Source organism: Doryrhamphus excisus, chromosome 6, assembly GCF_030265055.1.
Source record: "Doryrhamphus excisus isolate RoL2022-K1 chromosome 6, RoL_Dexc_1.0, whole genome shotgun sequence".
Lineage (NCBI taxonomy): Eukaryota > Metazoa > Chordata > Actinopteri > Syngnathiformes > Syngnathidae > Doryrhamphus > Doryrhamphus excisus.
The window spans coordinates 7,314,333-7,331,407 of record NC_080471.1 but is presented as its reverse complement, the minus strand read 5'-3'; the positions used below and the strand labels follow the sequence as shown (position 1 = coordinate 7,331,407).

At 40.3% G+C, this 17,075-nt stretch overlaps 1 protein-coding gene across 3 annotated transcripts in view; it reads right to left on the bottom strand.

Moving 5' to 3' along the window:
• kcnq1.2 (potassium voltage-gated channel, KQT-like subfamily, member 1.2) overlaps nt 1-17,075 on the bottom strand; it is a 184,421-nt gene that overhangs the window by 52,990 nt on the left and 114,356 nt on the right. For 2 of the 3 annotated variants that reach the window (XM_058076398.1, XM_058076401.1), the window contains 3 exons: nt 13,649-13,743; nt 11,710-11,750; nt 8,546-8,607 (listed from right to left, as the gene is read on the bottom strand). In XM_058076398.1, the coding sequence (XP_057932381.1) occupies nt 8,546-8,607; nt 11,710-11,750; nt 13,649-13,743 (198 nt within the window). Of the gene's footprint in view, nt 1-860; nt 1,603-8,545; nt 8,608-11,709; nt 11,751-13,648; nt 13,744-17,075 lie in introns of those variants that run through there. The other variant, XM_058076400.1, reaches the window with a different exon arrangement.

The window sequence follows — 17,075 nt, the reverse complement described above, 5'->3', positions numbered from 1 at the left end:
TTCCGTCCAGCAGCCTGATTTAAGAGCAGGCCGCATCGTGTCGGCACCAGTGTTGCTTAGCTGCTTAGCGCTACGCATGAGCAAGAACACGGGAGCCCCATAAAACACACGACTCGCTTTCATGAACTGTATTCTGACCGCCTTGTAACCTCCCTAAATATGCTCACACCTCTTTGCTGATAATGAACTGGTCCACGTAGGAGTGCATTACAATGTTGGGGGAAGGGTGGGAGGCATACAGCCAAGACAATAAAACATGCAGAAAAAATATATATCCCAGGGCTTTGCAAAGTTTGTCCAATTAGAGTGGAAATGGAGCATTGATATTTACAGCCAAGCAGAAAGCCCTAAAGTGGCTGCTACAGGATGCAGAGAGATGCTGGATGTGTTCAACATGATTTAGGAGACCTATAATCCTGGATTCAAATGAGAATACACAGGCACTGACAAGCTCAACCAAAAGCGGCAGAAAAAAAAACAAGTGGGGGTTGATGACAAAAGCCAAAAACCAGCAAGGAGTGAGACTATGAGATGGAGAGTGAGCGCCCGGGCAGGCAAGGCAGGCAGACTATGCGTCTCTGGCTTGTGGGAATGCGGTAAAGACACAGTAGTGGGCAAGGACCCGACTCTGAAATTAGAGAGTGGCGCTAAGAGAGACGAGCCGCAGCCAAAAGGCCGTCTGGGAGCTGCCACGAGCTGCATCCCCAGCGCATTGCCTCAACGTGATTTACTGCAAGGCCGCACTCCAGGCAGCACGCTATCAGACTAGCAGAACGCCTTCACTCTCGCTTTGCATGCTATTGAGTTCATTACGGTGAAAAAACGGTGATGAGAACATAGTCTAGAACAGGGGTCTCAAACTCAATTTACCTGGGGCCACTGGAGCTAAGGTCTGGGTGAGGTTGGGCCGCATCAGGGTTTAAAAAAAACAAAAAAAAAATTTTATTTACAGTTTTATTCCAAATAATTTCCTGCATTTTTTTGTACCCAGCGTCATAAGCCTGTAGCTTCACCGCTAATCCAATGCCGGAGTTGTTGTTGGAACATTGACAGCGTCTTATTTATTGATTTGGACACAACAAACAGCTTAGCAGCTGAAATAAAGCGCCTGGAGTTAGCTAACCCGAGCTAGCAGGTCCTCCCAGTAAGAAGCGTTGGAACCAGCCTCCAGAGTGTATCATGGTATGGGAGGGGCAAAATGGCGTCACTTGTGCTGTCATTTTTGGGTACATGATACCATATGGCATCCATATCAAACTCGCCTGGGACGCATTGATATAAAAATTGGGGCCTCAAACTAGCATCCTGTGTACCGCATTTGGCCCGCGGGCCACAAGTTTGAGACCCATGGTCTAGAACATTGTCTTGTCAATAATGGCGTGATGTTTTCATGCAATGATGGATGGATAAATCTTTATTGGATTTCTATTGTGTATTTCACTTCAAAAATGGAGTATGTGAGAAAGAACATTGTCAGAAAGTTTATTTTGCAAGACCACGTTGCCCCCCATCCCCCGACGAGGGAACGTCCAGAGGGTGCAGCTCTGTCAAGGACAATGACCTCTGTTGTCCCCCGTAGAAGCGTCCAGGCAGCAAAGAACTCTGCCGTTGCCAGACAAAGTAAAGGAGCACTCAGGAAAAGCAGATTTTCAAGCATAAAAACACAAACATGAGGAAGCGCGAGGTGCTGGAAGTGCCAAGTCTAGACGTGCAAGGAAAGGTTCCCTGTGCGCTTGTCTGCGCCGCAGGTCAGCGAGAGTACGGCCGCTATAGCGCTGATGCTGTGTTCCAGGATTTGTGTGCGTTTCCTTTGCCAAGTTTCCTCTCTTTGTTTAGAGCGGCCTGGTTAGTCTGGTTCCCCGCTGTGCTACGCTACAGCCAAACACGCATATATCAACAACACATCACAACAACGGGCAGGATGCTCTCATGGTGGAGAGGTGATGGGAACAGGAGCAAAGCGAAGAAAGAGGGGCATCCATAAGGGAATAAAAGGTAGAGATAAATAAAGGAACGCGTGATGGTGGCACATTGGCTTGTAGCCCGTGTGGTCTTGCAGCAGAAACAATAGCAGGGCAGCGGTCTTGGCCGTATTGGTGGGGTGAAAGTGCTGTGGGCGGGAAATCCACATGCACCTGGATTGTTTCATTAAAGAGTCACATTATTTTGTGGCGGTCTATAGTAAGCTACCATTAAAACAATGCAATAAATTAAACATATGGGAAATATATGAATTTTAAAAAATGATAGTTGGTATCTAAGCCAAGGGTGGCCACTGATATTTTTGATATTTTCACATGACATGCTAAAAAACTGCATCTCAGCTTTGTGATTTCCCTTTTTAATATTGTCTTTTTTCTAAATATTTCAACTTTATTCTTAAATAATCTTCGTAATATTTGTTCTGACTTCATTAAAAAAAATCCAAAAATATTTAGTATTTATTCCCACATTCCAATAGTTTGACTTTGTTCTCATATTTTTGTAATATTTTTTTAAATATGTTTTAACATTACAATATTAAATATTAATATAATAATTTAATTTAAACTAATATAATCATTTTAATATTTTTAAAAAAACTTTATTTGTTATTTTGATTATTTTTCATAATACAACAACTTTTTTTCGTTACTATTTCAATTTTATGGGACTAAAAGGGCTGCACGGCGATCAAGTGGTTAGCGTGCAGATCTCACAGCTAGGAGACCAGGGTTCAATTCCACCCTCGGCCATCTCTGTGTGGAGTTTGCATGTTCTCCCCGTGCATGCGTGGGTTTTCTCCGGGTACTCCGGTTTCCTCCCACATTCCAAAAACATGCCAGGTTAATTGGCCACTCCAAATTGTCCATAGGTATGAATGTGAGTGTGAATGGTTGTTTGTCTATATGTGCCCTGTGATTGGCTGGCCACCAGTCCAGGGTGTACCCCGCCTCTCGCCCGAAGACAATTGGGATAGGCTCCAGCACCCCCCGTAACCCTCGTGAGGAAAAGCGGTAGAAAATGAATGAATGAATGAATGAATGAGACCATTTGCATAAAAAACGCATACAATGGCAATAAATAATGTCTACAAATGTGTACAAAACGTACAATTCCTGATCACATGATACCATCATAAATGACAGCTGCTTGGACTGGACATATACTATGTATATACACTATGTGTGTGTTGCGTTGTATATTTACATGTGTTCAAGTATCCACTTAGCAGTCAAATGTAAATATGTACAGTATATAAGGCCCTTTGTGGTTACTATTCTAGCCTCGTAGCCAAGGTCTGGCACTCAGCTGATTGTAGTACGGTTTAAAGACACACACACACATACACTGTATCACCCCCCCAACAAAAGCCATGCTTATAGAGCTGAGGGGCCCTAAATGCCTTACAGATGGACTCCTAACAAACACTCAAGTATTCCCAGTATTTGGCCTTGCTGTAATTTACAGCATACTTACCTAATTGAGATGCTATTAAGGTCAGGGCACGCATTCTTCAGCCGGGTGCTAATACACACGATACGGACGTAGCAAGGTACGGTATATATGTTCCCTCAATGGATAGGAGTGATTTTAACCACATACTAGTAAGTACTGTGAAAAGACACTTACAGTATGTGTAAAATACAACAGTAACCAAGGTAGCTTACAGGAGGCCCCCCATATACTGTCTTTACATTATACATTTTTTGGGAGAATAACATCACTCTTTTGGACCATCCCGCGTGTTTCCCTTATTTTAATCCTATAGAGAACATTTGGGGGTGGATGGCAAGGGAAGTTTATAAAAATGGCCATCAGTTCCCGACAGTTGATGCCCTTGGTGAAGCCATCTTCACCACTTTGGAGCTGTTCCTTAATGTTCCCAGTAGCCTCCTGGAAACACTCGCATCAAGGATACCCCAAACTATTTTTGAAGCGATTAACAAAAATGGTGAAGCTACTTATAATCACGAGTCCAACTGAGAAATCTTCTGGTCTGGAGATTTTGAGATCTGCAGCTGTATTTCCTTGGATTTGCGGTCTGTTTTAATTTATTACACCCATGGCCCGCCTCCGGACACGCCCACTCCGCTGTGCTCGATCACATGCCCAAAATGCTTCCTAACTACGAATGAACCCTACCCTACTTTCTGGTAGGGCTTAGTTCTTCACACGAGTTTCCAGCCATGCACACAAAATGGAGAAGTACATTGAAGGTGACCTATTACGTTTATTTTTGAGAAACTGCACAGAAAGCTTTCTAGATCTTCCAGAATCAGTTCAGCGCCTCCCCATCTTTCAAGTGCTTACTTTCACATGCGCAAAGCTCATTATATGTAAAACTTTGACATCGATTAACACAATAATACAACCTTATAACAACATTTATAGGCTGGAAAAGCAAAATAGGTCCCCTTTAATGTCGAGCCAGCAAAAGGGTTTTAGTGGGGGGGACCGAGCTGCGTGTCAAAAATACGAATAACCCCTGCAAATAGTGGAGATCTACGGTATCTTGTTGCAGTTCCACATCCTGTCCCTCACTTTATGTGTTGGCTACTGCTTCTCTGGTGACCTGGCCGCTTGTCACCACATGAAAAAAATCTCGTCCCAATACAAAACGACCAACGTAACGCCTCGTCTTCCATCCTCAAAGCTGTGAAAGGCCTCAACGAAGCTCAGCGACAGCGGCTGCAGTTTGAGCGTGTCGTTTGGTCATTTTTCATAGAGCGCGTCGGACAGAAAGATACCAGTCTGTCACACAGCACCATCCGTCTTCATTGTTTCCAAGCCGCTCCTGGAGAATTCAATCTCGAGAGCGCGTTGGCGATTAATCAGGTCTACTCGTGTGTGTGTGTGGGCACCTCATGTGTCTTTGTCTGCTCATGGCGTGATAAATCATTGTCCGTCCCTGAGCAGGACGCACAAAGGCTGAGCCCCCCCTTGTGCCCACAAAAGATAAATTCATCTAAGAGCTGACATCCTTGCATAAAGCGCGGAGAGAGCGGTTCATGTCTGACATTTTAACAGGAGGGAGAATTTGTCAGGATGAAAATGCAGTCGGAGGCAGGCTGGGAGTGGAGAAGCCATGGGAACACACTCACACTCTCTCACACACACACACACACACACACACACACACCGTGGTTTTGCTGGTGAGTAATTCCACTGGACTGTTGAGAAAGATTCTACTTAAGCACCAGGGTCTGCTCTGTGTGCCATGAGGTAAGGAGCAGCAGGAGGTCGGTGGTGCCCCCTGGAGAAGGTAATGGGATGACAGCCACCATCCAACCATTTTTAATACAGCTTATCCTCATCAGGGTAGCGGGCATGCTCAAGCCTATCGTCTTCAGGCGAGAGGCAGGGTGCACCCGGACTGGTGGCAAACTCCACACACAGATGCCCGAGCGGAGAATCGAACCCAGGTCTCCTAGCCCATCCTTACGTACTTCTGACAGTTCACTACGCTCCCCCCAGGGGGAAATGATGTGATGTGCAGGGTTTCATTTGATATTCATATGAGGCTAAATAAGGCTAGGATATTTGCTATCAAAACAAAACAAATTGCATAAACAGACCTTATTCAAGGTGGCACGGCGGTCTAGTGGTTAGCGTGCAGACCTCACAGCTTGGAGACCAGGGTTCAATTCCACCCTCGGCCATCTCTGTGTGGGTTTGCATGTTCTCCCCGTGCATGCGTGGGTTTTCTCCGGGTACTCCGGTTTCCTCCCACATTCCAAAAACATGCTAGGTTAATTGGCCACTCCAAATTGTCCATAGGTATGAATGTGAGTGTGAATGGTTGTTTGTCTATATGTGCCCTGTGATTGGCGACCAGTCCAGGATGTACCCCGCCTCTCACCCAAAGACAGCTGGGATAGGCTCCAGCACCCCCGCGACCCTCGTGAGGAAAAAGCGGTAGAAAATGAATGAATGATTATTATTCAATTTCATTGGCTCAAAGAAGCCAATTGCCAAAGTGGCATTCTTACAGTATTTGCAAATATGTAAAAGAGCACATTATACCCAAGCATGATGTAAGGTAGGGGTCCCCAACCACCAGGCTGCAGGAAACGCTCAGGCAAACACTATACACAATACATATTAAATAAGATTGCTATAATTTACATATGTTTTCTTGATCGAAGCTGGTGACGAGCTAGCATGCTGGTAATGCTATTTAGTAGGGGTGCGCCGATTGATCAGCCACCGATCGGCTGATATCAGTGACAAAGGACGATATAAATATTGGCAGATACTCGCTTTAAAAGCTGATCTGCTCCGCACCCGCTGCATCATTCCGAACAAACATGTCTGCCGTGTGTGGGCTTTACATTGGTGCGGAGGCTCGCAATGTGATCATCCTATAAAGCCCCGGTCCCAAACCGCTGTACTTCCAAATTTGTGGATGAGTACCGCCTCAGCACGGATTTGGGAGCATGCAAACACTATGTAGCACTTATAGTGCAGGAGGAACTTTTGTTTTGTGTCGTGTGACACACTCGCATGAGCACTTCCCCGTTTTGGCTGTCCAATGACTGTCACGTCCAGCGGATGTGGCTGGAGGGACCCAGCAGAGGTGGACAAACCTGCTTTTCATTCAGGTTTTCAGTTAATAATGTGAGAAGATCACAAATAAATGCATTGTGAAATAGAAAAGGTGAGTTGTGGATACCAACATTTTGATAATGTTGTGGTAAAACAAGCATCAGAATCAGCCGATTTCACTCATTGTTGATCTGGATCGGTATCGGCAGCAGAAAACCCCGATCAGAGCATACCTAGTATTTAGATCTAGTCTCTTCTTCAGCCATGATAAGCTACGGAGCATGAGCCACAGCGTTCCATTGGAAACTCTATTTTCCTCCATTTTCCCAGAGATGGAATGGACAGGTGTCCCTTTGCCCACAAAACTGGAGCAGGACCCAAGAGTGTCATCCGGTTCTTCCACCTGCTGCCTGGGGCGTAAACATAGAGGAAACCCCTTCCCCTCCAACGACCAACCCCCATGACTTTACGCTTTATCCCGGCTCCTATGTAACAGGTGTGCTGGCCCATCAACACCACCAAAACAAGACGCTTAAGATGTAAATAGTCATTATGAGGGCAGGCTGGCTGATGATTTGTTGTTTTGCGGGAATTTTGAGAGGAAAGATGAGCCTCTGCTGAATGTGCAGCATCGGCAACACTTCAACATGAAAATGTGTAGATGGATTATAAGATGGGTAGATGATGCCTAGATGATCACCTATAGATGGATAGGTGATGCAGTGATGACAGAAAAGAAAAACATGTGTTTAAAAAGTAAATCCATACATACAAAAACTCGTAATATTTTAATAGAATATTTTTTTTCTATTAAAATAATACTGTAAAAGCAATACATAAAAATAATGTAACGTAAATAAATGTAAATTGAAATAAACCAAAGATGCAGTAATAAATAAATACAGCATTAAAAACACTGACTCAATCTGTAGAGTGGTTTGAAAAAGTGTTTGCCCCCTTCCTGATTTTTTTGCCACACTTTTATGTTTCAGATCATCAAATAAATTTCATTTTTAAATAAAACTTGAAAAAAATCCAAACCTACATAGTCCTATGTGAAAAAGTGACTGCCCCTCTGTTAAAATATAAAATCTATCAATGTGGAAAAGGTTATAAAGCCATTTCTAAAGATTTGGGACTCCAGCAAACCACAGTGAGACCCATTATCCACAAATGGCAAAAACATGGAACAGTGGCGAACCTTCCCAGGAGTGTCCCGGACAACCAAAATGACCCCAAGGGTGCAGCGACAACTCAAAATAAACATGGAGTCGATATTGAAAAAAAATCAGCCAAGAAGCTAATTATTGTAACCTTTTAGGATGTCAAGAAGTTCTTAAAGTACTTGTTGTTTTGTGCTTAAGAAACAAAACGTCAAAAATATAGTGGCCTTGTACACACTTCTATTATTTGTATGCATAATCATTTTCTATTCAATTTACTGTTGCTGTTATTTTATGAAATGACTCAATGAATCCAAAGGAGCCTGAAGGCATCGTTTCAACTTTAAGGCTCCTCTATTGCCAACACAGCCAGTCAAGCCATGTTGACACCAGGCATTGTCCTACTGTTTGCATAACACACAAACACACAACACATTTTTCAAAATCCACACGCCGTAATTCCAGCAAACAAACAGCAAAGGACGCATAGCCGCCCGCCCCAAGCGACACACTTCACACCCTGTGATTTGTACGTCGGAAAAACATACACCCAGCAAGCACGCACCGGTTCAACGGGTACAAACTGGAAAACGGGCAGACAGACAGACATCAGGCTGGCATCGCCACTGCTGCCGTCACTATGGGTGGGGGCCTGGATGGGGCACACCTACTGTACATAGAAACTCCCATCATTAGGCCACGCCCAATGAGAGAGGCATTGTACTGTATACATAACGGAAGACTGACTAATCCCATGTAGAACACATGAAACACACGCACACACCAACGCATTATCTCATCTGTGGGCTCGTACGGACAAAACACAAAGTGATGCCAGCAGGAGCGTGTCTTACCTTATCTTCAAGACGGATCAGTCGTGCTCCGATCGTCGGGAATTCCTTATCTTCCCCTTTACCTGGCAAACGACAGACGCCATGAGGGAGTTGAACACAACCGCACGTGCCGGTGCAAACGCAACATGGTCGTAGATGTTTTTTTGTGATGACACCACAGAAGGCCATCAGTGACGACAAGAGAGCAAGAGCAAGACTGTGACATACAGTAAATATTACACAACAGAGCTTGACTGACCTTAAAATAAGCTTTTCAAACAGTATGACGTTATGTTGGCTTGCAATTAAGGGAATATCGTTTTCCTGTTACTACGGTGACGGCAAATTAGCTACTTTAGTGGTTTTTATACTCGCCAGGGCAGCTGGCAGTTTTGCATTTTGCTATCTGGTATTAAAACAGTGGCATGCAAGTCAATTATACTGTGTATACTTAATTTAATTAAAAAGAAAAAAAATGTTGCTTGAATAAAAATAATTAAAATTTATTTTATTTAAAAAATATTTTACATTTATTTAAACATTTATTTTAAAAATTTTAAATAAAAATATTATTAGAATATTTAAATATATTTTAATTTGAATATTTACATTGATACTTTCAAATGTTTTATATGCACGGAATAAAAATTGTTTTTATGTCATGTTATGTGTTACTTTTATTTAAAAAATATTTTACATTTATTTTAAAATGTATTTAATTTTTTTAAATACAAATATTAATAGAATATTTGAATATTTATTTTTATTTGAATATTTACATTGATACTTTCAAATGTTTTATATGAACGGAATAAAAATAGTTTTTATGTCATGTTATGTGTTACTTTTATTTAAAAAAATATTTTACATTTATTTTAAAATTTATTAAAAAATATTTAAATAAATATATTAATAGAATATTTGAATATTAATTTTTATTTGAATATTTACATTGATACTTTCAAATGGTTTATATGCACGGAATAAAAATAGTTCTTATGTCATGTTATGTGTTACTCTTTTATTCATTTAATAATCATTTAATGTAAAAGCACCATTGGGAAAAGAAATTACAATTATTGTTTTTTTTCCAATCAGTCCATTGTAAATACTTCTTTTCATTTACAGGTACTTTTTCTATTTTATACATCACATTTTTTATTGTGCATGAGTAAAAAGTAAAAAATTTGTGTCATGCAATATTTGTGTTTTTTATTCATAATTAATTGTATCCACATGAAATCAAAACTACGTTATGAAAAGACAGATGAAAGCAAGAGAGCCATGCGGGTCAGCCAAGGGATGTTTACAAAGCACCTGGGAACTGGACCAAAAGGAAAGAGAGAGACGCAGGAAAGGAAGGAAGCTGCGTAACAGTTAGTGTTGTTTTCGTGTTCTTTGGCTGTGATTTTTTTTTTTTTTTTTTTTTACACAAGAGCAAAACAAGGATTTATACTCACCATTGTTAATGAATGACTGGAAATTAAATAACGACTTCTAGTAACTGGAAGGCAGCGTGCAACAGCTGAACAAACATTTCATTTTTGGCTTTTTTTTTTTTTTTTTTACTTCCAAATTTCTCTCCCTCTTCTTTTTGCACTTTGCAAATGTCATTTCCACACAGAAGCTGTACCAACATTTGCTAGAAAGGGCACACAATCAGGAGATGTAAATATTTGAGAGCCCACTCGCAGAAGAAAATTGAGAAAAGGGGCTCTAGAAGGGGCCCCTTTTTTAACAACCTCTGTCTTATTTCCAGCTTGTGATGTAATAAAGTTTGCTTTGGGACCCCCTGCTACAAGGGGCCGTTAAAAACCTTCACATCCTTCAGTAAAATGATATATAAAGTTGTATATACAGTTATAAGTGTTATGTGTCCATCCTGATTCCTGACTTGTTGGCATGTTTTGTCACACTTAAATATTTCAGATCATCAAACAAATTAATAATTTTTTGGTCACATTTACGTGAGATTTAGTAATCGCACAGGCAATTTGACATTTCAACCAGCTTAGCTGGCTTGCTAGTTACTAGCTTTTTGGGGTTTTAGAGACTTTCCAGACCTGAAAATGTTTGAAATTGTGGCAAAATTTTTGAGCAAATTTAACATTTTCAACAGAGAACGTCAACCATATTTGTGGAGTCTGATTTTCTTGGTTAGTGCTAGGGTTTGTAGTACTGTGTACGCCTCCTACCTGGCATCTCTAAATGGAGCATCCTTCTACCAATATATTCACTATCTCTCCTCTGGACATGTCCCAACCATCTCAGTCTGGCCTCTCTGACTTTATCTCCAAGGCCTCTAACATGTAATGTCACTCTGATGTGCTCGTTCCTGATCCTATCCATCCTGGTCACTCCCAATGAGAACCTCAGCATCCTCATCTCTGCTACCTAAAGCCTTCTAGAAAAACCACCAAAAGTGCTCCATTTACATCATGTGACCTGCATATTAACCAAGCTCCAGCGAATAAATATGTTACTGGCCACTAGCTAGCTACACTAGCTGGCTAGCGACTAACTTGACCACACACTTGCTCATAGCGTGCTAGCGCCACTGCTGCTGTGTTTAACATTGACATGTTATCACGAATGTGCCTGTTACTACATGGTTACAGCACGTATACAAAGGCTAAGTTTTATGAGTAGGCTTTGGAGGCAGACTGTACCATTATGTATAATAATAACCTTTACCATATCTGCTTTATATCTTTTATGCACAGAAAACGTGTTCATGTGTTTTTTTTTTGGTGATTTGTAAACTGCATGTCTGTAAGTAATGTGCAACTGTCATGATATGATATCTGTGTGGAAATGAAATGCCATATTTTAGACACACATTTTTAATTCATTTGCGATATTTTGGTGTTAAAATATGGCTGTTTGATTACACAGGTCATTTTTTGTTGTGTCAACATCCTTAAAAAAACAACTTATTTCAATTATTTCAACATGCAGCAAAGTCTTGCGCATCAGGACAGTTTGGACTTTTCCTATACTTTCGAAGACCTCAAAATGTCAAATTCCAAATTAGAGGTGTTGGACTAAAGAGGCTGTACTGTATTTATAAACACAACCAAAACACGTCAAGGATATTTAGTCTGGCAACGTTAGTGTTTATTAACATAAAGTGTATGTGAGGAGTGATGGCTGTCTATCAGATGGAGACTGACTGTTGTGTTTACCTGGGAGGAACATTCCAGGCTTTCCCAGTGTGCCGTCCAGCCTAGGAAAGGAGGGGGGGAGCCAAAAATAACTGAGTGAGTGAATTGAAGTTACTGTACAGTAAAGATAGAGCACACATGCTGGCCTATTTATAGTGGCAATAAAAAACAACGTGTGGACATCAGCATGCATATACTATACTATATCAGGGCTGTCCGCGTCATGCTAAGACGTTATAGATATGTATCGAGAAAAAAAATTGACAGGTGATAAAGCCGATCATTTGTTTTCTGGTTCCACACAATATATTACTTATTGTATGGAAATATGGAATAATAACTATAAAAGCAATCTTCACTCACTAAATGTACTGCAAAAAAGGTCAGTAAGGATAATTCATAATGCCGCCTACAGAGAACATACTAACTCCTTATTTCAATTCAAGAAACAATACAAGCAGTTGATGTTTGCTAAATACAAGGATGAAGAGTCTTGAACCAGTCATGATGTGCTATATATATCACTATATTGACACTTACTATGGTACCCATTATGGCATTGGATGCTCATATCACCTCCTACTTCGCTACGAGGTACATTATTAAAAAAAAATAATAAAAAAAAACTGTATTATGGAAAGCAGGAAGTGAATAAATGTAACAGTTAGTGATTGTAAAAGTACCAGATGGAGGGGTAGGATTTAATAAGCTTTGCTTCTTCCTACTCCTTTTGGACATGTGGAACTGGGAACTGATTATGGGATGCACTCAATTGTAATCTGATGCATGTTCAAATGAAATAAAACCATTACCATTACCATTTGTATCAAATTCACTCTTTTGTTTTTTTTTTCCAAATATTTGCTATTTAAACTAACTTCTTTAATAATATTCGTAAATGTTCTTCTCTTATTATTATTACTTATTCCCAATTCTATTTTTCCCATTATATTTTCCCCAACTAATTGTCCAAAAATTCCAACTGTACTTTGATTTCTTAGTTTTTCACATTATAATATTACCAGTTTATTCAGCTATTTTAACTTTCTTCTTGGAAATTTTCCATCCATCCATCCATCTAATTTTCCATGCCCATCCAAGGCACCTATAGACAAACAACGTCTTGTAAATTGTCTTCTCATAATTATGGCTTTATTCCCATAATATTTAGACTTTATCCTCATAACATTATAACTGTTTGGGCAACTTTATTTTCCTAAAATTACAACTTTTCTCACTTGCGGTGGTTGTTTTTTTAGTCTAGTCTTCTGTTTATAGTTTTAGAATGTGCCACAAAAAAAAAAAAAAAAACACGCGCCCCAAATAGCCCCCGGGACACATTTTGGACCCCCATGCTTTAGGAAAAATGCTATAAAATCCAAACTTGAAATGGTATGATGGAAAATCCCTGCACTATTCTTCCTGTAGCACGTATGTCATTATGTCTTGTCAAGAGACATACGTACACTCGCTTGTGCAGCACAAGTGAGCAGCAAAATAATTGGATCTGGGCTGGATGAGTGCTGCTGGCACAGGGGGAGCTATGGTTCACGAGGTGGAAACATGTACTGTAACATGAAGAAAGTCAACACACAGCAAGTATGCCTCACAGTGTCTCCCCAATCAACGGCAGCTACCCCAGTGCGGGCAGCACTCGTGCAGCCCCAGACCATGGCCACCATGCTTGACTCCATTCTACTATATCGCAATAAAAATGTTTGCATATACTATTCCATATATCTGTTAAAGGTTTTCTGCATGACTCATTTATTGTCAACATAAAGTACTTTAAAGGGTGGAATAAAAAATAAAGACTTCTTTCTTTTTCAGTAAACAACCCACATTGTCTAATTAGAGGGCGGGAGCTCGTAAAAAAAAAGCGGTGCCCTCATTTCATTATAAAAAAAAACATAAAAGAGACAGAAAAGTTAAAAAGACACTTTAAAAGACGAGACCGCACCTTCTCTGCAGCTCCTTGATGCGCACCATCATGTTGAGATGGCCTTGCGAGTATTGCTCGATCACGTCCCGAACATCGTAGGGCTTACGTGCTTGCTGTGGATGACACACACACACACACACATATAAATATATATATACATATGACACACACATAGACATACAAAGGCCATTGTCAAGCCTGCGCTGTTGCCCAATCCCTAAAAAACATCCCCCAACCCCCATGAGTGCAAAGGGTTCATTGTTAACTCGGTGTGTGTGTGTGTGTGTGTGAACTGACAAGTGCATGGTAATGTAGAAAGCAATCGCGTTAAGGTCCTTTCACAGCTTTGTTTGGTGTGACGTGGATACAAGCGCCGTCAGAAAGAACCTGGTGAACTCTTTAGGCTGCAGCTGAGATCACTTATACAGACGGGGCCCAAATTGGAAACACAACGCTCTTCCTCAGTAAGGAGGCAGCACTGATATCACGTGAATGCATCATGATTGTCTTAGTGTGTGTGTGTATGTGTGTGTGTGTGTGTGTGTGGTAACAGGTTGCTGTGATACTTAGCTTGAACTGCACCATGCATTAAAAAAAAAGAAAGAAAGACTTGCAGGTGCAAATTCCGCAACACATCATGCACCCCCCACCCCCACTAAGCTATACACACTCCCTACTCATGCATAAAACCTCAATGGTCAAACACAATGCAATTCAATTTGTTCACATTTAGCATCCATTTTTCCCACAAGAGAAATCCAGTGACCATTTTACAAACATATTTTGAGGTTAGGTGTTTAGTGCACTCCTATATACTGCTGTGAATATGGGTGCAGTGAACTTGGACTTACAGTTTTTCTCGATTGTTTAAACAAATTTTCTGAAAGGGTGCCTCATATTCTCAGAATTCTACACACAAATAAAAAAAAAAAAAACACTCACGCATTTCTAAAAACCCCTCAATTCTCTTGCAAAATGAAACTTTACATCCAAAACAGTCTTCATTCTTCTGAAAATGGTGTTTTGTCTCCAAATGACGCACACAAACCACAATATGAACAACATTTATATGAACCAGTTGAACACTGATGTGCTCAGTGTAAAACACTGGGATTACATCATATTTATCATGACTCGGGCCTTTTTGTGTTCAGTGTGACACTTATAAATACTTACAAAATATTTTAGAATTGTTTTTTGTTTTTTTTGTATTTTTTTTACTCAGAACACAAAATTACACAGAAATACTTTTTTTTAATTTTTCACAGAAAACCAATGTACGAAGTGTTCATCACAGCCAACACAACACATACAGTGGTCTGCATCTAAATGTATACAGCTCCAGTTAAATAAATATTACAGTTTTTCTCGATTGTTTACACAATTTGTGATGCCTGAGACCCAATGACCACAACATAGAACCAATGCACCAACTCCATGAACCAAGTCTGCTAAACTATAAGCACAATTCCTGCTTTACACTCAGACTGCAGATCTACAACACACTTTTTTCAAAACACTACACACAATTCTCTGGGTTTTGGCACAATTTTCATGAAGTAAACTTCTTGTTTTCACAAAGAACACAATGCCACTCAAAACAGACAAATGAATATTCCTATTATTCACACTGACTCATCACATGGGTAAACACCTGGCACACATTTTTACAATTAGCAATCAGAGCTTTAGCATAAAACGGCAACAGGTGAGTTTCTCTGTTTTGGAACAATGGATGCCAACATTGAAATTAGCGGGAGAGCGGGAGAGCGGGAGAGAGAGAGGGGAGAGGGAGATGAGGTGCTGTGGCCTGACCCAAACAGAAGACGTGATGCAGCATAGTCTTTTGCTTTGTTATTGATTGATTTTTTGTTTATTATGATTATTATTATTTCTTGAACTGAAGCTGTATACATTTAGATGCAGACCACTGTATGTGGAACTTTGTGTTGGCTGTGATGAACACTTTGTAGATTGTTTTTCTGTGAAAAATAAAAAAATATATTTCTGTGTCATTTTGTGTTCTGAGTAAAAAAAACACAAAAAAAACAAAAAACAATTCTAAAATATTTTTGCAAGAAGTGTCACACTGAACACAAAAAGGCCCGAGTCATGATGAATATGATGTAATCCCAGTGTTTTCCACTGAGCACATCAGTGTTCAACTGGTTCATATAAATGTTGTTCATATAGTGGTTTGTGTGCCTCATTTGGAGACAAAACACCATTTTGAGAAGAATGAAGACTGTTTTGGATGTAAAGTTTCATTTTGCAGGAGAATTGAGGGGTTTTCAGAAATGTGTGAGTGATTTTTTTGATTTGTGTGTAGAGTTCTGAGAATGTGAGGCATCCTTTCAGAAAATGTGTTTAAACAATCGAGAAAAACTGTAACAACGCCTAAATGTAGTTCATTACAATGTCAAACTTGTAATGCTTATTATGAACCCTTAGCAAACAGCCCCTATCCGCTCACCGCCTGGCTTGTAAATGAGTCAAGTCTGTTGAACGACTCTTTTCAGTGAAGGATGAAAACCAATTCACAGGTTAGAATATCAATATTTATCCCCCACCAAATCACGCTTCAAATCTTGTGTTCATCAATCTATTTGCTATATAGTTCAAATATTAAATATCAATATAAGCCAAGTTATATGTAGTTTTGTGGTCCCCGGGCATCGATAACGTTATGAAACATGTTAGATGACACGTTCACACTTTCACACTGCTAAATAGGAGAGGCTAACTGGTTAGCTCACTGGCCAGCTATGCCAGCGGCAGCCATTTTGTCCCTGCAGTGATGTCATTGGAGTGCAAAAGTGACTATAGTGTGTCGTTTCATGTGTACAGGGCTCTACTAATGTTAAAACCCATATTTAGAAAGTCATAAACAGGTTTTCTGTGCTCTAACTCCAAAAATATTCAGTTAATTAGTATTGAATGCTACTTCCCTGATATGGACTGTAGGTCTGTAACCAATTAACTGTGATAAACAAGGGATTACTGTATAAGCCACTACGTTTTTCTCATGCTTTGAACCCTGTAGCTTGTGAAGTGATGCGGCTAATTTATGGCTAAAAAAAATAATTTCCCATGATGCACAGAGTGCAACTTCAAGAAGTAGTTATGTGGACAGGTGGAGTGGAAGCTACTATGAAATCTCATGTAGCAACCTCTAATAGCTTCTGTTTGGACTACTCGGACCACCAACCATCCACTTTCACCAACAGGCTTCAAAAGGCTGGACTGAATGAAAAGAATAGCTCAAGCTAAATAGCTAAGGTTGAGTGGTTAGCACGCAGACCTCACAGCTAGGAGACCAGGGTTCAATTCCACCCCCTGCCATCTCTGTGTGGAGTTTGCATGTTCTCCCCGTGCATGCATGGGTTTTCTCCGGGTACTCCGGTTTCCTCCCACATTCCAAAAACATGCTAGGTTAATTAGCCAC